This window comes from Phasianus colchicus, chromosome 6 (genome assembly GCF_987193195.1).
Source record: "Phasianus colchicus chromosome 6, bPhaCol1.hap1.1, whole genome shotgun sequence".
NCBI classification, from domain to species: domain Eukaryota; kingdom Metazoa; phylum Chordata; class Aves; order Galliformes; family Phasianidae; genus Phasianus; species Phasianus colchicus.
The window spans coordinates 30911101-30931648 of record NC_143441.1 but is presented as its reverse complement, the minus strand read 5'-3'; the positions used below and the strand labels follow the sequence as shown (position 1 = coordinate 30931648).

Here is a 20548-nt window from a genome sequence, read left to right as displayed (position 1 = left end):
ACAGCAATCACTCTTTTTTCTGAAGTTTCTCATGAACTTTTTGAGAGTCTCCATAGGCAGTGACAGATACTGAAAACAGGTAGCTTCTGGAAAACTGCTGCAATCTTCCTAGTGCTGCAATGTGTTGAATTTGTACCCTACTGCTATTTAAAATGAAGCAAATGAATTCAAAAAATAAAGATAATATTCTGACCCTAAAATGCACATGCAGCCTATTTCCTAAGAAATGGAGGTGCTTTCTGAGCTGCCTGTCAGCCAGCAAGGAAAAGACTTGTCCCCGGTAACCTTCAGGACACTGCTAACATACAGGTCCAAAGCAGCAAGTCAGTGGTGTCCAAAAGGAAGTAGAAAGGTAAAATAGGAAAATATTTGGAGTGAGTCATTGGACAGCACTCTAAAATGATTTGTAATCATTTTGGCAATTCACTTTGGAGTTAAGATCTCTAATAAGATCAACATTCCCCGTGAGGATTTTCATTATGAAAAGTTTGCAGTGCTTTGCTACAATGATTGCATTACTTAGAGAAGCTGGACTCTCTCTTAGCATTTTTACAGGCTGGCGCATGGTAAGAGCCAGAACTGTCAAGAACATCAATCACAAGAAATTTACAGATGGACACATGCTCCCTTTGAATGTATAACTGAAAGGGAGACATTAGTAAAAGGAAAACCAAGCAGAGGCACTGTATACAGCTTTATGACAGTCTACAGTCTACTGTATAGGCTCAGTTGTTGATTAAAATACAGCAAAGAGAAAGAGCAAGATCTTAAATAAAATATAATCATTTTCAGAGCTTCATTAGGAACTGGGCAAAGGAAACTTAATATCTGCTGTACACTTTCAGTGAAAGCATTGTGTTACAAGGTCCCAATTGGCCTTGGAGCAGAATCGAGGGCCTTGACCCTAACCATTGCACTAAATGGGAGTTTCACTAGAGACATCAGTGACTCCAGGATCAGGCTAAGTATGCTTTGGTTTCACAGCATCTCACAAGGAAAAAAAAATGATGTTTCAACCGAAAGATATAACATTTCTGATCAAAAAATATCCAAAAAATAAGGTGAGTGCTGATACTATCTTCAACCATAATATGCTCTAACGGGGGCAGATTGCATCTATTCCTGAGCAGAACTGCATCCAAGTTCATCAGATAATACTTTTTTTTTAAAATGGAAGAGCCTTGGTAGGTTAAACGTCCTTCACTTATTCCTTAAGCACATACGTCACAACTCTTTTATCTGCAGACATTTTGCTTCTCTAGAAGATTTGTAGGTTCGTTTCACCAGTGTTTATAGGGCTGTTATCTCAGCTCAGTGAGCATGATATAATGGTGGCATTTTGAACTCTCCCAACTTTTGAAGTAAGTTCCAGAGATCCATACACAACTGACCTTGGAGAAAGGGAAAGGAATAAATGCATGGTCTCTTCATCAAGTGCAGAAAGGAACATTCCTCTTGTTTATTCTGACAGTTCTACCAGCAATATGATTTAACCATTTGTGTGTTAAACACCCACCCCACCACTGTATGCAGTTAAATTACCTCTGTCTTTTCAATCAGCTATTTTAGGTTTAATTGCATAACTAAACAGCACTTCTGATTTTTATAACGTCCAGAAAGAACTACTGGTAATGACAAATACAATTCAATTATGCTTTTCCTGTGAACATCTGGTCTTCCGTACTCTCTTCTTTCTGTTGAAGCTATTCCATATCACCTTTTTAAACTTGAACTCTCTAAAGCAGCTGTGCTTCTTCATTTTTCTTGTACGACTGAGTGCTTGGGTAGCAAGTGAACTCTGGGTTAGATACAAGCCATCCTGTGTGGATGGACAGGAGCTGAGGAAGCTCTTTCCTCTCCACTTCACTCACATAAGCAATGGTCCAACTGCTGTGCAGAATGCTGCACAACAGCAGTGTGTGCATGCAGAGCTCTGGGCAATACTCATTTCCACAGGTCTGTGCCTGTGAACAAATTTGCCCATATTTTCCTTGAGAAGATCTCAATCCTCCTTCCAGGCCAGAGTGATTTTCCACCACCGCTTTCATTGAGTTCATAATTTACTCCTCACTTAAAAATTCAGCAGACAGCATTCCAAAGTGGCAGAATTTAGTCAGATTGTCATGGTGCTCTTTAATGCGGTATTTTAAAGAAGTATTTTTAAAATGTCTATCTTGCAGCCAAGGATCTACCCCCAAGGCAACCAATGAGTTTAAGTCTGTTTCTGGTCTTCATCAATTATACAAATGAGAAAAAAAAAACAGTACTCTACATGAAATACCTATTTCTTTATCCTGTATGGAACTTCAAAATGAAAATCTATTCAAATCAGAATTTTCAGAGATATTAATCTTCTATGGTTTCATGAGTTTCTGTTAATGTTCTGATGACTCTGGAAAGCTTAGCAGTTGGCATTTTCTGTATTTACTAATCTAAAAAAAATCTTTTAAAATGGACTTTGCTCTGACTGCCTCTAACATTGGAATTAATTTTAATCAAGGGGTTATGTAATAGATTTTAAAGTCTGAGGCCCTAATTAAAATACAATTCCTGTTACACAATCTGAAAATATTTTCAAATTACTTTCCCAGTAAACCTTTAAACTAAACGATTTTGCACCATTAGGTCAATTTCTTATGCAATAAACTCTTTGTGACCACATATCTATCATTGTTGTCATTCTTGTATCAGCTGAACTTCTTTCCAGAAGTAACTGTTCCACGGGGAGACTAACTCCTACCTACCCTTGATTCTTTAGACTAAGGAGAAGAAAGGTGATTCAAAAGGGGCAGCTATATCATGCGTGCTGGTTCATTCAGTCTGTCCAAAGATAATTAGCCCATTGACATCCAAATATATCTTCCCAGCCTTGAAGGTTTTATTTCCTTCCCAATAAATCTAAAACAAAGTGTTTCACAAGCCTTTAGATAAAAGAAATTATGCTACTAAATTTGTTATATAAAATGATGAAAAAGGACACTGGTAGAAGTGATGCTTTAGTCCCATGACTATGAGTTACACAAAGAATGTAAATTATCAGCATAACTTTTTTTTTTTTTTTTTTTTTTAATTCTAGAGCTAGGAAGTGTAAGCTAGAAAAGCAAATACCCAACTACAAACATCTGGAAAAAGTCCGAAAGACAAAATTCTCACTATCATTGGTATCAGTACAGTGGCAGAGGTGATGCAGTGAGATAACAGAGGCTGTGCACTGGCATTCTCTGAAGCTTAAGAATAGTGATCCATTAGATATTCTATTTCCATATTTGAAGGGAAACATCAATGCTTGACATAACTGAGAATGTGAAATTCTCAATACTGAATAAAATCAAAGAATAAAGGGAAAGCATTACAAGCTCAGAGAACGATCCCTTGGGGCTTTTTTCTGTAACTGGGCTGGAGCTGCTCCTGTGTGGCACCCAGTACATGTTTTGAGCTACAATCACTTTTGTTGCCCCCATATTAGGTGTTAATGGCACCTGTTGCACTAAGCCTTTCTAATTTTTCAGATAATCCTGAAACATCAGAAAGACTCCCTCCGTAACCCTCCCCCTCACATCTCTCATCACCTTCAAGTGTAATAAAACACTGGGCCAGAAAAGAATCTCTGAAAGGGGATTACAACCCTTCAGGCCAGGAAGGTAGGGAAAACACTTTCAGCACTGAGCAGTAAACTACTATACGAGAAGAGGTGAAATTTCAACTTCAAATTTGTCCTCCAGCTCCAGAGACTGAGAGTTAAAAGATGTGAAAGTGGATTAAAAGGATGGTGTGAAAGAAATACTTTAATTTTTAGCAGCTGTTCTGGCTTATAGTGAATTAATAAACACCTGCTGAAAAACTTGAGATAAGCATTAAAGTTAGTGAGTATGCATAGCAACCATACAAGGAGAGCTGATATAATTCTCAATGCCAGTTAAACTAAATATAATTTTGCTCTAAATAATACTTTATACTGTACAGTTAACTCCATTACTCATACTGGAGAAATTAAGAGATCTACATTCACTGGCTAATGAGAGTACATGGTAATCCAGGGTTGAGAGTTCTACTATTATTTATGCTGTTCACCTATTAGTCATTTCACATAAAATCTTTCTTTCCCACTTGAATCCCAACTGAATGAAAGAGAAAACTAATTTCTTTCATAAAAGAGAAAAAACAAAAACAAAAACGTTCTACCCAGGATGACACTGCTTAGATGCCACCCTACCCACAGCAGTTGTAGCATTTACACTAAAGCATTACACTGTTTCAAAGCTTCCCAGAAGAATTTTGGGACAATTTTTATTCTATTATCTCTTGAGCCAGTGCTTTGCCATTACTGAGACATAATCCTGCCTCTGGCAGTAACAAAACTCTATTGGCTTTTGACATTATTTTAGTGGGAACAGCATACAACTTTATCTTTACATAATAAATATTTCTTCAGTCTCTAAGGTACTGAGAACCTGTAGCTGTTGAACCATTCCATGCCTTGAACTTTTCAGCCCACACATCACCAGGTTATTCCACACGTTCTCTGCTAGTTCCCCACAATCCATTTCTATTTATAAAAATATTGGGATCTACTGAAAACACTGAAAAAAGGCAATGGAAGCCTAGAGAAGAATTTTAACTCTGTATCTGAAAAAGCTCAGATTTGCTCAAGATTCACAAACTAGAATCCTTTTCTGCATATATACATATGCATATAACCAAGCCAAAGCTTCCTTCCATGGTAAGCCATGCTTCCTATACAGACATGGCTGGAGAGTTTACCAGAAATAGAAAGATTACCAAGTTATCTGGGACCTCTTTAAACTCGACTTTCTCCTTCCAGCCAAATACCCTCATCATCAAACTCGAAAAACATCTGGAGCCAAGACAGGTAAGAAGCAAGAATATCTGCTTTTCTGTTTTGACTTTGTACATATACTTTACCATTGCTAATGGTCTGATGTAATCTAGAGTATCTTCATTCTTTTAGCAGCTGAATATGATTCTTCACTGCCAATTAGGTTTAGTTATACAGCTACAGATAGCACCATTACTGAGAAATCTCATGCTTTGTGTATTTCTTTAGATACTGAACACTTGCACACCTATTATTTGGATATAATGAGCACTTTAAAAATCATTCTGTTGTATAGATTCTTTTGTCGCTGTACTGACATAATAATAAAACCTGCTTCACGGACATAATCTAATAAAAATGATCTGATAATCTGCAATAGTTGGCAAATTCTGTATGATATAGCTGACTAAGTCATTTATCTTTAGGTAACTCATTTGGACTCAGTCAGAATCAATAGTAATTGAATCTTTGTGCCAGTTTATTCTAGCTCAGTAGAATAAATCGGTGGAAATGAAGTAACCCCTTGGATGAAACTTCCATTTGACAAATATCTGTTTTCCAAAAGCACTTATTGTTAAACCCGGATAAGCTACAAAAGAAGCTATGGAGAATATTTGAGTAGAAGAAATATTGCATCAGAGATTGTCTTAGAGTTGCTTCTGGACAGTATGCATTCTGGACATCTATAAAAGGAAATGAAGCATGCAGCCAGCACTAAGGGACAATCAGGCATGCCACATGGTGACACCAAGAGCTCTTGACTTGGTAAATCTTGCTGCTTCCTCTAGCAGTCAGCATACCATGGTGGCTGAGTCTTTCATGGACTCATTTGTACATGGCTGGTGTACCAGCAGGTTGAGCAGAGTACACAGGCAAACATGATGGCACTGCTGCAAGTGCCATACAGACAAAAAGAAGAAGCAAGGCAACAACATACTCATATCACAAGGAGAGCGTGGCTTCCAAAGAAGACAAGACAGGAACTAGTATGAGCTGTATCCTGCTATGCTCCTTTTCTGTGTTTTTCAGTGCCCAGCAAACAACACAGCCTTGAGGACTGATGGTGAACACGGCTCTGGCTGCCTGTGGATGCCATGTGTGCTGCAGGATGCCTGGGATGTGCTGCACAACCTGTGTCCACCTCTCTTCCCATATCAGGGCTCTGTCTAGGTCTTTGCCATCCACAACCGTAGCCTGCAGACTCAGATCCACTGCAAGTCCTCTGCATAGTCTGTCCCCCATGATGTAAGGAAGCACTTCAATGGTTATCATTCCCTTGGAAAAATGGTTTTCCAGAAATCTAAATATCACACTTCCTCTTGCTTTCTTTTGACATTTAAAGCTCTCTTCTTACAGACAATTATTTACTTGGTACAAAAGTAGTACAAAGTTTCAGAAAGCTGTTGTGTTTTTTGCACTCTTTTCTGGATGGTCAAATATAGCAAATTGAATAAAGTTGCTCAGATCAAAACTTCTGACTGGACATTCAATTTGGAAAAAGTCCACACTTGGGAGCTCAGCAACGTGAGCCACAGTTAACATCTAATCTTCCCTCCCCTTCTCCAGCACACACCAGTGTCCAGGAAAGTCTCCTGTACACCCACTTGGACTTTAAATACCTTTTTGTAGCCATTTTCTTATGAAAGAGAAAAGTAAATAAAAACAATATTTAATTCTGTTATGAGACAAACAAAAGTACACAGAGCTTCCCCCAGCCAAATTCTAGTCAAAAAGCAAACCCTCTTGCAGCCAAGTTCCTGGAGAGGAAAGCAGCGTGAAAGAGCCAGGAGACCCTTTCAAAAGCAAAGTCTTTGAGCTGCATACAGCTGGTTGTCCCTCACAGAATCACAGAATGGCCAGGGTTGGAAAGGACCTCAAAGATCATGAATCTCCAACCCCCCTGCCACATGCAGGGCCAGCAACCTCCCCATTTAATGCTAGACCAGGCTGCCCAGGGCCCCATCCAATCTGGCCTTGAACACTTCCAGGGACGGGGCATGCACAACCTCTCTGGGCAGCCTGTTCCAGCACCTCACCACTCTCTCTGTAAAGAATTTCCCCCTGACGTCCAACGTAAATCTCCCCTCCCTCAACATAAAACTATTTTCCCTCATCCTGCAGTTATCCCTCCTGGGACCAAGAGGAAGGAGCACTCAAATGCTGCTCTGTGCCTCTCCTCTTCTATGGCTGCAACCACTTGCAGCTGGGGATGTCATCTGGATGTCACCTGTGGGTTGCTCTGCCTTATCCAAGGAATGACCTCATCTTTGAGATGTCCCATTGTGTTTGAGGTGCTGCACCTTGGCACTGGTGGGCAGCTGCACCTGGCACAGCACTGGCTGGGGAGCAGCCGGGTGATCCTGCCGCCAGCCTTACTTCCAAATGCAAATTGCATTTTCCAAATAAAAACTACATTACAAATTCCATTACAAATGCCATGATGTTAATACTTTAAAAGGACTTTAAAACGTCTACAACATGACTGACATGTTGTGGTCTTTTTCCTAGCCATGAGGCCTTTTCCTCTGACCTCTGGTCAGGCTAACTTGGGTTGTCACAGACCAGAATATCAGCCCTCCAAGGAATGAGAGTTTTTTCTTAAGGATGCCACATCCAAGAGGATGTCAGAAGAATGCTGTGCCACCTGTCCATGCAGAAGCTGCAAAAGCTTTCCAGTAGGGCAGCTCGGTGAGCAGGGCCTGCAGCACCTGATCCTGGCTGCAGCTTGGCCCCCACCTGAGCTAACGGTCAGGTTACCCTTGGTCAGCTAGCACAGCTACTGCAGGTCTTCTTGCCCCGACTTCAAGGTTCTCTTCTGTTTTTTGCCATGGGTAGTGAGACAGTTTTTGGTTTCTATGGTTTACCAACGGTTTCCCTTACCAACAGATCTATTCCTCTGACTGAAAGCCTGGCACAGCTGGAAACTAGGAGGAAAACCACAAGTGAATGGCCTGGCACTCACTTACCACTCATCTCCAACCACAGGCCGATGCAGTTGCTGGATTTGACTAACGGCTATCAATCAGCCCAACTGTAGACACTTAGAAAGATATCAGCTAGAAAAGGCTTGAGGGAAAATGTGAGCTGAAAAACAGCAAGGTATTTTATTTTTAATGGGGTGATGTTGTCTTGGAAACTCGTATGTATTTTGTATTTGACAATTAGAAGCATTATTCTGACTGTTTGCCCTTCACTCCATTAATATGCATTTGTTTTCAGCCCAAAGCCAAGGGGAGTTCTGCTGCGGAGTTAGGATTAAAGAGAAATAATCCTGCTTATCAGAAAACTGCAATAACATGAACAAGTAAAGTCGTCTGCCCTCCTTTGTTAGTAAAGTCTGAAGCAAAATGCCATTGTTGTTCTATCATATCACTAAGGTCTCAAAGCTAAATTGTGGCTTGAGTCCATTCAATTTAATAAATGCTTGAAAAAAAAGTCTGTAATAGGCTGGCCACCTATCTGGGAAGGAAGAAAAAATCCAATTTTATTAGGTTTGGTTTGGAAAAACCATCAGCCTCCCACACAACCATGTGCACATGAATGGCAGAAGAATAAAGGAGGAAAAATGCAAAGCACAGAATTTTCAGTGCTGACAAGATCTTTCCAAGGAATTAACCTTCTCCCAGTATAGCTGGTCTGGACTGTGGAGAACTTTAATGACACTTGCAACTTAAATCATTCTTATAACAAAACAAGATAATTTCCAAAAATGGCAAAAACAAACTCAAGCCAGAACTGTACAGTACCTTGGTTCAAAGACTGCAAATCAAGTTGTGTAGCTTTTACAGTTCTAAGCTGCAACATCCACCTTTCCTTATTAAAATAAAGACCAAAAGCAAAAAACAAACACACAAACAAACAAACAAAAAAAAACACAAAAAAAAAAGAAAAAAAAAGGAGTTGTTTGAATTTTGCCCCTACCCAAATCTAACTGTGACCAAATGGATGATTACATTTTCAAGCTGTTGGTCCACTAGATACGTTGGCTTAAGGTCCACTGGAAAACACCAGATAATATGATTGCGAAGTCTGTGTTTAAAATTGCTGCACGATAAAGTGAACAGTTATTTCTCAAAAACATTTAAGAAGTTTGTCAGTTTATAGGTAAACCCTGAGTTACAAACAGCCATTCAAAGTCACAGTTAGCTCTGATGCTTTTTGCCCACTGTGTTGGCTTTCTTATTTTTTCCCTTCCAGTAACCTTTTTTAAAACTTTTTGTGGATTTCTTTTCTGATCCATCCACTTCTTTCCACTGCCCCACACAAAGAAGACATGAAACTATCTTACAGCTCTCTTCTCTCTCTGCTTTTGAAAGGCATTTCAGAAATGTGTTGAAAATGAGAATGGAGCACAAAAAGGACAGGTTAAGCTAAGACCTCAGAAAAGGCCTAATGACACCGAGAAATAGAGGATCCCGTAGGCAAAATGAAATATTATTGCTGCTAAGCATAGCTAAGCATCCATTTAAAAACAGTGAGGACTAAATCATCAGATATGCTGAAGTACAGGAAAATAACCAACAAAGAATTAAAAGGCCTGTACAACTCCTTCTGTGGCAGTACTGATGCATAAATATCTCTCTTTTCAGGCTTTGTTCACGACATTATTGTTATATAGAAAGGCAAAACAAAACTGAAGCCATAACTACCACCAGTCAGCGTCAACTTTCTCCTGTGTTCAACATGATCAGGATTTCACCTGTAATCCTGACCAGGATTTCACGCACAGGGAGAAGTTAAAACCCCGCTTTGAATGACAACTCCCAAGAATGTACAAAACCACTCTTAAGAAAGATCACTGCAAAAATGAATATATTTTTTCCCTGCAGAAATCCTGTTGATTTTTTCCGTCCATTTCCTTCCCTACAGATAGCATTGTTGATCCATTGATTCCAGTTTGAGGGAGTTTCCTAAATGGTGTGTTATGTCAAGATGCTGTCTCTACCTTCTTTTCCTGTCCAAACCGTATTATCTCCAGTCACATCTTTGCCTGCACAGATAGACTTGAGCTGTGGCAGGAGTATGTACCCCATACAATCTCTGTGTTAAGTGGCATGTGTTTTGTTGCTACTGTTTCAGTATATAATACTTTACTGTTGATCACAGGCTTTAAACAAATCTTCCTGCTCCCCTAATGCCTTGAATTTTGAACAGTATTAATGATTTTTTTGTTTTTTTTTTTTTAAATGATGACATACTCTTACTTAATTTGAAGTGAGTGACTCAAAACATATAAATCCTCTGGTCAAGCATGCATTTGTAAATTTACAGATTCACTGTCTCTTCCTCTAGACCATTCAAATGCAAAGCAACGAATCATAAGAAATGACTAATCCAAGCTGTGTCTGGAGTAGAGGACCCAGCAATGCAAAATCCAAGCAGTTCTCAGCAATAGCAGAATTTCTATGAACCACTTTCCCCAAGCCCACTGTCTCCTCTGCTTCTTTTTCCAGACAAAGTACATGCTTTGACACCTCAGAACCTGTGGTTTTACTGTTGAACATCTGTCAACAGACATATACCTGTTTTTTCAAAGTGCAACCTTAAAGGACTGCATCTGCAAGAGATTAACACCTCTAGGAACAGCTAATTCAGACCAAATGAGGGCATGATGAAAATGATGCTAGTTAGAACAGCCTAAAGTATGAGCCGGACTGCAGATCTCTTCAGAGTTAAAAGCCACCTGTGCCATTCAAAGCACTGGACAACCTGTATGCTCTGTTAAGAGTCATCACTTAGTTATCCACTGGTAAAAAGCAGGAACATGTACCTCCTCCTCTGGATAAATGCACACAGAAGTCACATTGTGATAGTCTGGTTTCCTTTGAAATTACAGTTTATTTGGTGATACTTTGGCCAAAAGATATCAAAGATCGTGTTAGCCAAATAATTTAAATTCTTGCAAGTTTAGCTTAAACATACTACTTGCTTCTGCTCTGCAGTCTCACAAAGACTAGAGCAGACAATTCCAGTCTCATCCGTTCAAGTGACTGTTCATATCTCCCACACTGCAACCCTTATTTTGAATGAAAGTCTCCCAGTCCCCGGGAGTCACCTGTCAAGGTTTATTTCATGGAGAAGACAACAGAAAGCTTGTACAGAATCTTTGTGCAAGAAGCACAAAGCATGGAACCCAGGACAACTCTAAGCAATACCCTCTCCTCCTTGCCAGTTTGCAACACTATCTTGTAGAGGGATTTTTACAGCTAAGTGCTTAGGTTAGTACACATTACTCTGTTAATACACATTAACAGAGATTAGCTCTTCCACGTTTTGTGCCATTCTGTCCCAAACTGTTTTCAGAGAGGTTACAAACCTCTTTGAAGTCAGAGTTAATTTCAACAATAATTTCATTGAAGCCAAGACTCTACCACGTGATCCATCTAAAAGAGTTATTTTTTTCAGTCAGTAATAGAAGTTCAAACTCCCCTTTCCAGCTTCAGTTTTTGGAGACAACTCAAAAACAGGTGTTCTGGTTGACTATTTTTTTTCTGAAACCACTCAACCGTATTTATTTCACAGCATTAACTGAGACAAGATTGAGAGTCGATTGCTCTTTCCTTGCTCACAAATGTGGGGACAGGTGGGTGACACATCTCCTTCCAAAGACCTATCCTATCATTTGCTTCCAGATTCAGTACAGAAAAAAAAAAGTGTGCAGTGGATCTGACAACTGCTTTTAAAGTTCTATGAATAATCTATAACTTGTCTGGAAAAGTGAATGAAGATCTATTATTATATTTAGTTTGAAAGATTTTGTTACAACTACTGTATCTAAGAATGAATATGAGTGCAAGGCTAGCTTTTAAAAAACAGTTATACATTTTGTTTATAATTATAGGGAGCTCATACCACAGCATGATCAACATGATGATCAAAGCATGAGAAGATAGCCTCTAAGGTTTGATTGTATCACATCTCTACACATTGTCACAAGCAACAAGGTCCTGGGCTCATGGCTTTTCTGCACACAATGATGCAGATCTTCTAATTGGACACATTCATACTATTAAAAGTTGACTTAAACCCTTATTGCTTATTTCTCTTTGTCTGTTTCCTTGGGTCCACCAGGGAACTTGTCCCATCATAGGTGTTTTTGTAGAGTTACATATCTCTTATCCACTGACACAATCTTCAAATATGGTTGGCAATGCAATGGCTGTCCCACATTTATTAGGTGTTGGTGGAGTGAGCTGAAAGAAGAGACAACTGCTAAGAGCATGATTTAATATTCGAAACTGAATAAATAATAACCTCATACTATTTGCACCAGTATTGTGGCTTATGAAATTCTGGGCCTGATGATCATACCAACAGTAGGCTGATTAATACACCATGGAGCTGGTGCATGAATGGAATTAATTTCCCTCATGGCTGGATAAAACTAGAGGAACTGAGGTAATACTGTTTCAGTTTTGGTTTGGAGAGGTGGAAACGTTTTCTGGGAAGGGAGCATCTTTTAAGGTTTGAGTTTGAATAGATACCTGTAATATTACTGAAGACTGCACATGCATTCAGAACACTGCTCTCAGATGCATGACTTCTTCAGCTTGACTGAAAAACATAACACAGGCTACAGAAACCTAATGGGTTCTTCTGACAATTTTTAGTTCCGCATTTACTACAAATAAAGGCAAATTTGTTTATTCAATATTATAGTTACATTTGTCTAACTGGAATTGTTACACAGATATCTGGCTCATTTATCCTGCATACATACCTACTAACATACTAGTCTATGCAGGACTGAAATCATATAGGACTGTCATTTTGAAGACTAGGTCCATATGAATAACTAAGAACTAAGTGATGAAACACTTATTCTCAACACTGCCTGCTCAGAAGAGAGTCCAAGACCAGCAACAGTTGCTTTCTCTTATAGATTGTTTCACTCAGATTCAGATTTCAGTCTTTTTCCCTTCTCCTCTCACACTCATTCACCTTGATTAAGCACTACCTAATCCAAGCAAGAAGAGAGACAGCCCTTCCCATCCCTAAACCACTGGTCATGGCTTCCGCTTTGGAGCCGCCCTCAGTCCTTCAGCCAGCTGGAAGAGTTTCATGCGTCCAGACAGAAGCGAGGACCTACTCCCAAACTTGCCTTACTCCTTAATGAATTGTTAATTGAGTAGAAGGTACAAGAACCTTTCCTACTGGCAAGGAAAATGCTCAATATTGGTGTGAAACTTTTTTATAATTAGTCCTTGTTTTTTTACCTAAATATATTACTTGGTCATGCTTTGTAGAAACAAGATTGATGCAAATAGCTCAATATTCTCTGGGCTGAGACAAGACATGCAGACTGCCAGTCTACCTTCCTTTATCTTCCCACTATGCCAAAGGATACCCTATGTCATTAGGCCCATCAAACTTTCCAGCTTTATCTGTGAAAGATTCCGTGATACCAAAGCAACCAAAAGCATACTGCACAATTTTCTTTACTGGTCATTATTATCAATGGACCTCAGCTTTTAAAGCAAGAAAGGAGCTACTGTGATAAATAAACTTACATGTTTGTCAGCTAAGGACAGTCCACCCAAATATGCTACAAATGATGAAAATCTACTTGACTAGACAGGAGATTAAAAAACCTGAAACTATCCTATAAGGAAATCTGAAAGTAATGCTTCATTTGGGGCTGCTCTCATCAGCAGCTGGACTTCAGGACAGTCTTTATTCATTCATATATGCCCAATTTTCATGCCCACAAACCCTGATGGGCTGAGGTGCTAGTAGGTACACACTGAAGCACAGAAGCCTACAAATCTGCACTGTAACGAAATGTGTAGGTTTTAAATATAGTTATGATGTTATAGAAACCCCAGATTTCAGGACTTTAGTCCTCAGCTGAGAAGTGCCATTTGGCCAACTGAATCAGCCAAGATGAGGGATATGTTCAAATTTATTCTCTGTGTTAGATGTATATTTATTTATTTGTGTATATGAACTCCAATATCTGCCTTTATGTTTCTTGTACCTTTTTTTTTTTTTTTTTAAAGATATCTTTTTTGCATTTGTCCTATACTGGTTTGAATTAAGAGTGGTTTAAATTAAATAAAGTGCTTTCCACTTAGAGACATGGCTATCTCTAACATAGCAACGCTGGACCAGTCATACAGAGCTCACCTCCCTCCCATACCTGTCCAAGCCTACAGAACCCTGACTGTACCTGTAACTACCTACAAAACTGTATTCTAGTAAATCCTAGTTAAAAAGTGTCTGCACTTTTGAATGCTTGCTTGGCATAAACAGAATTCTGATATATTTTGTGATGCTTTATTTATTATAGTGTTTTATTTCCAAAAAAAGTTAAATCTCTGTAATAGCAAAAGACCCAGAAGAGTCTCAGTATATTTCTTAAAAAAGCTTTAAAATCTTTCAAAGAAGAAGGACGATAGAGTAGGGAAAGAAGGAAACAAGAACACAGTAAAACAATAAAAAGTTGTCTTAACGTCAAACCAACATGTACTTCTAAGCTTTAGCTACACTGTCATACCTTATTCTATGAGTACTAGTGGAAATGCAGATGGGTGATTACCCAAGGGCACTACAATTTTTCAGAATTAGCTGTTCCATTTATTTAATATTTTGGAAATAATCCATGAAGTTTGCAAAATTTCACAGTTTATTGCTACCAAGGTCACAGTAACATGGGCTTTCTTTTGCAATCCATGAAGAAAATCAGAAAGACAAAATATATATCATACAGGGAGTATTGCAACATTAAGCCAATACAACCATGGAGATAGCACTCAGTGCTGGTCATTATAGCTTTATGGCAATGAGGTTTTAGGTTAGTATTCCAAATCATGCTTGTATACTGAAGGACGTGAAAGTCATACTGTTTCCAGTGAAACAACATAGTACACACAGACTTGGCAGATGCCTGATTTCTACAGTTTTTGACAGTCTCCCAAATTTAGGACTAGAAATGTCAGACTGACCCTGCATTTGGCAAGAATAATAGAAGTTCTGGTTTTATCAAACTGTACTTGAAGTAAGATCACATTTCCCTTAAAAGAAATCTCCAATTTTGTAATATTAATATAGTATTTGCATTTGTAAACCAATAGAAAATTAACTGTCCTTAATTAAATTTACTGTGTTGTACTTTGAGATTTGGAGTCAGTGAGGTTTTGGGAGTCATACATCACAAAAATGAAATTAAATTGGTGGTGCTTGCATATGGCAATATTTTTCATCTGCCAGAATACCACAGATTAAATGAGAAAAAATGAGAGCTTTGAGAAAGTAATAAAGTTCTGTGTTCATTTGTTTTGTCCTGTATCACTTCTATCACCGATGCTAAAAACAGAGCTGTAGACTCTGCTGCTATTATCAGAAAAAAATATCAATGGCTTAATGCCATCATGAACCTGGCAGTATATGAGATAAGACTAAATTTTTTAAAGTTTAAAGCAATGAAGGGCTTAATTGATCCTCCAAAAATCCACATTCTTCTTTTCTCTCATCTTCTGACTTCATGTCTGAGTCAGACACAGAGAGGGTGGAGTGTACTAATTCTACCCAGGCCATTTGACCAGGCAAGAAGCCCAAGAAAAATGATTTTTCCATACACTAATATTAATAAATAGTGGAATCTCAAAGTTCTTCTGCAAGAGTCCAACTTGTATTTTGAACTTCACACTATAAATTCATCTCAATTTGCTGCTTTTAAATAGCTGTTTCTCAAGACCCTCGTAGTATGGCTTTGTCTTTTAAACTGTATTGATTTTGTTTTTTATACCTCTCAGTGTTATCATTTTCTTTCCTGTTTTCTTTATGTATATTCTTTGATTCACAGTATAGGTGTATCAAAATTATACATACAGTTTCTCTATGGAGATCACGCAGACTTTTTGCAATGAACTCAATGGAAACGCATGTGTTTGGTTTAATATTGAGACAGGTCTATCTTGCTAAGGTTCTTGAGGGGTTGTTCCTCTCCACATCCTACATATTACAGTCTCAATCTCAGTGTACTACCACAGGGAATGAACAGCACACATATTTCTTTTGCATTCACAAATCAACTCCATCTAGCTACAATATTTCATAGCAAAATAGTTCTGATTGTTTCTTTAATTGAATCAGTTGATCTTTAATCTTTTTTTCTTTTTAACCTGCATTTAACTGCCTCTGTTCCCCTGCACCCTGGCAAAATAGCTTATTCTTCAAATTCCTACCTCTGTTTCCAGAAATCAACTTTAAAATGACTTCCAAAATCTCAGATATGCCAAGTAAGGACTATGAGCAAACAACTGATGGTCTAATGCACAAACACCAGAGCAAGAAGACTCTGGTGAATGCTGGGCCCTTTCTAGAATGCAGCTTTACTCAAAATAATCAACAGCCCCTCTAGCTCATATTTATCTGAATTTAGATTTAGGTGTAACAGAAATACAATGCTTGTATACATCTTACCAAGAGCTCAGGGAGACACCTACCGAAAGACTGCAAAATTGTGAAAGGTATGAATTTGCAATGGATGCTTATGTTCTGTGCTGTGAATGAAGCATCCTATCAGTCCTACCAGTCCTTTCCAACATTAACATGATCCAAGGTATTGTTCCAGAAATTACTGCACATTCTTTTAAATTTCAAATTAAAAAAAAAAAAAAAAAAAAAAAGGAGAAGAAAGTAAAGTAGCATTTCTTACTTTCGACGGAACATTTCTGCAAATATGCAACCAACACTCCAAAGATCAACTGGTGTTGCATAGCTGGACTGAAGCAAAACTTCAGGAGCTCTATACCACAAAGTAACAACCTGAAAAACAAAAAGAAAGGTAAGTTACAGCAAGTTTAGCTGTAGAACTAAAACCTCAGAAGTGTTACTGAGGTTTTAGTGATCCAATTTAGCTTCATTCAAAATGCAAAGCCTCACAGATTCAGGCAAATTTATTTGACCAAGGTCTTGCATGGAGAATCTACATATGGGTAAGCTGCAATAACAATGAATCAGATACTACCATTTCTCCAGAACAGAGCAGTTCAACAGTGCAACAAAAATGTAGTATCACAGTTAAGCATCGGCATGATACTACAATATCCCAGTACATTGTCAAAACAGCTCTTTGAACTTTATGCAACTTACAGACCCCAAATATTTTCCAGTGGATGTTCAGATTCTCTGCAGAGCAAACATTAGACTATTGATCAAGGGCTGCTTTTCTTAAACACTTTATTAGACTTCCTGGGTGTCATCACCCAAGTGCCAAACTGGAAGCCAGGAAGTTAAAGAATCCTGTAGGTTTACCTATGAGATAAATCAGAACCTGTAGCCCATGTTTATCCTAAGCTCTTCATAGTTCAGCTAGTATTTTTTTTTTTTTTTTTGTAAAAGGTATGGTGTTAACGGAGCTGGACTGGCCAACTTGGGTAAATGTGCCCTACCAGTCTCAAAAGTTCTTTCTTCATGTTGAACTGAAGATATTTATTATTTTATCAGATGGATACTTTTTAAGTTAAAACTTCCCCAAAGCTGTCCATTACAAAAGGCATTCAGTGCTGTCTACTGTGGTGTCCTTGGACACCAAGATCTTTACATTGTCTTTGTTTTCACCCAAGCAGTATAGCACTGGGATCCTTGGCAGGTTCCTGACCTTCAGCTCTGTAACTGTCTCTGTTCATGTGCTATGGGTAACAGCAGCACTAACTTCTCCCACAGTTTATTTCCAAATGATATAGTCTTTTCCAGGGACATATGCTACGTAAAGTGCCTGCTTTCAGGCAGCCGTTCACGTTGCAATGTGTTGTAGAGACGCAGCTGGAATTTCACTGGCATGGCTCCATTGATGGAGTTTGATGAGTCCTGCACACTGGACCCAGAACAGAGATGGGACAGTTTATATTTACTCCTTTGTTTCTCACAAATCAACCAAATACAGATGAGGCTGACTGTATCTTCAGTATATTTACAGAAGAACACAGAGAGCTTCCTTAGAGTCTTGAGTGAGTTATTATGTAGCTAAAATATAATCTCAGAGCCACAGGAGTATACAACCCAGGATTGTCAGCTAAATGGCAATATATTCTCAGCGTGTGATATAATTTAAATTTCTGTCAATATTAACTTACAGGCAGGAAGGGTATCAAAAATTAGTAGTTTCTTTCTCCAACTAACACAAAAGTGAGTACTGGGAAATGCAGTGTTAGGGATAAGCATAACAAAGCAAAAAAAAAAAAAAAGAAAAAAGAAAAAGAACGAAGTGCATGGATAGCACAAAAATAACTTAAAAATTATGTTGACTAGAATGAATTTCAAAACTGGTACAAAGATATGTATAACAAGAGTGTTATTTTTTTTTTCAAATGATAACCATATAATTGTCTCCTAAGCATAAATAACAATGGAAGCAATCAGTTGAATTTGCCGGTCAAAGCCAGCAGAAACAAAAGCAAATACAGCATTCATTACGATCATTACATGCCCCGACAGCCTTTGGAACTACTGAAAGGCTACTGAAGGGAGGTTCACGGATATTTGCACAAGTGGTCATATTTGCTAACAGTCCTCTTAAACGCTTTGATCTCTATTCATAAAATTTGTCTTTGAAACAGTTCAATAACACGGTGCAAAGTACCGCACCGGCAATCTCAATTCCAGCTACCTGTCCTCATAAACAGATTCCTGTATGGAAGCCGAGCTCTGTTTAACTCTGTTTGCCTTGTTCCTGATTGGGTAGCACACAGATGATGTTTTTCCAAAATGTTTCCCCGCCGATGAAAAAAGGTAAGCTTTCTCCAGAGATTCGCATCCCTGACAGAAGACATATGCAGCACAAGGTCAGGGAATTTTTACTGGAGCTGCCCTAGCTGTACCAGTGACAATTATTTCTATAATACGTGCAGGGTTTTGGTGATGCAGAATCTCTCTTGAGCTCTGATCTGCACTTTCACTTTCTCAGGAAACTTGTGGAAAATCTTTCTGAAGAAACATTGGTTTGAGAAATCAGATATAACAAGTTGAACTTGTTATAACGTGCCAGGTGGAAATACCACCGCAACCCACCATTCCTGGTTTGAGACCCTCACAGCTCTTCTCGTACGAAACGAAAAGATGCTTTATTTCCTCCAGTTCCACATTAAGGACTGTGGGGATGTACGTGAGACAGCTCGGTGAGCCCTTCTGACAACGTACGCCCCGCCCTAAGTGCCATTTCCTGGGAAAGGCAGCACAGAGGCCGCACCGCCCCGGAGAGGCGCCTCGCAGCTCGGCATGCCCCGCACTGCCTGGGGAGCACTGCTGCTTCCAGAAGGCCGCAGGCACGCAGCACGCCGGCTGCCCCTCGCACGTGGCCGCTTGCTGGCACAGCTCCCCAGCGGGCACCCTGCTGCCCTCAGTGCACGTGTTTGCAGGGGAGCGGGAGATTTTGTTTCTGAGTAATTTGGAAACTTAAACCTTAAGAAAGTTATTTCTAAAGTCTCGTAGATCAATTCCAGCAACTGCCTGATGGCTTTGTAGTCAGAGAGGAAGTGATCTGGGAAGTGCTGTTCTGATATGCTCTGCCATTATGGCAATTATAAAAGTCATCAAGTAATAACACTTACGGTTCGTAATGTGCAAGTCTGCATTTCAAAACCTGAACATGAAAAGGCTCAACGTTTACTAAATGCCAGTTTGCACACAAGTAATGCCACATATGGCTTCTGCGTTGCTCAGGGCCTTCTGCAAAGCATGGGGTGTGCAGATGATGCAGTGCTTCTGACACAGAGTTTCACACTCCCTTTTGCTTACCATAGAAACCAAGAAAATATTTGTGGACATTCCTTTAACATTTGCAGATAAGTAGAAACGAAAATTATTCTGAACACAGGATATGGTGGCTGAACAACTAGATCATCGCTTCCTCTTTAGTATGGTTCTGACTTAGAATGAAAAAATGCTCTGCTTAGGTAAGCCACATCACCGGTAAGACATGCTCTCCATGCATGACAGCAAGCACTTCGGTGCTGCTTCCTGACTCAGCCCCCTTTTTAGGACCAAAATCTCAAACTTCTGCACTGTTACACTTTGCTTAAATTCTGCCGGCCCTGAAAATTTGCCACTTGTAATGTGGCAGTTGGTGACCACTCTGCAGGAAAAGCCTTTAGCTTTTCTGCTTGCTCTGCCAGTCCCCAGCATACCACAACTTTTGTATTTTCTACAGATTAGTCTACATACAAGAAAACTGGGAATAATTTGCACACTGGGACCTAAGGGAAAAACTATACTCCATTTCCAGTGTACATTTTGTGACTCTACTATCCGGATGGGATGATAACAGTTAAAGAACAGTATCAGTAGCTAGTGCTACTTCTTATAATTTAAATATCAATAGATTTAGGCAGCATGCCAGAATGAAAATAAATGAAATATATATCTAAGAGGCATGAGAAAGGTAAGAACATCTGCAAAATTGTACCAGTGCTGTGTTGGACTTGCTGAAGATGACAATGTGCTCTGTAAGAAATAAAGGGAAAGCTGTATTTACAGTCTGAAGAAGGATAATTTTTCTCTGAAATAAAGCTGTCTGCCTTATTATACCTGACAGACATTGCTATCTGGGACCACCTAGCCCCAGGAGGTTCACTCCTGCACTTCACGATACCTATTTCTGATGTAAAATCAAATTATGGTACATATCTGTTCAGCAGCATTGCAAACACAAGATCTAGGCATCGTGTCTGTCTCAGTTAATTTCCATTTACTTTACAGAGCAGATTTTCA

The 20548-nt window shown here is 39.1% G+C and overlaps 1 protein-coding gene across 3 annotated transcripts in view; it reads right to left on the bottom strand.

The window, feature by feature from the left end:
• Window positions 1–20548, bottom strand: part of CDK6 (cyclin dependent kinase 6) — a 134654-nt gene that overhangs the window by 26771 nt on the left and 87335 nt on the right. For all 3 annotated transcript variants that reach the window (XM_031614384.2, XM_090142809.1, XM_090142810.1), the window contains exon 5: window positions 16497–16606. In XM_031614384.2, coding sequence (XP_031470244.1) covers window positions 16497–16606 — 110 coding nt within the window. The remainder of the gene's footprint in view (window positions 1–16496; window positions 16607–20548) is intronic.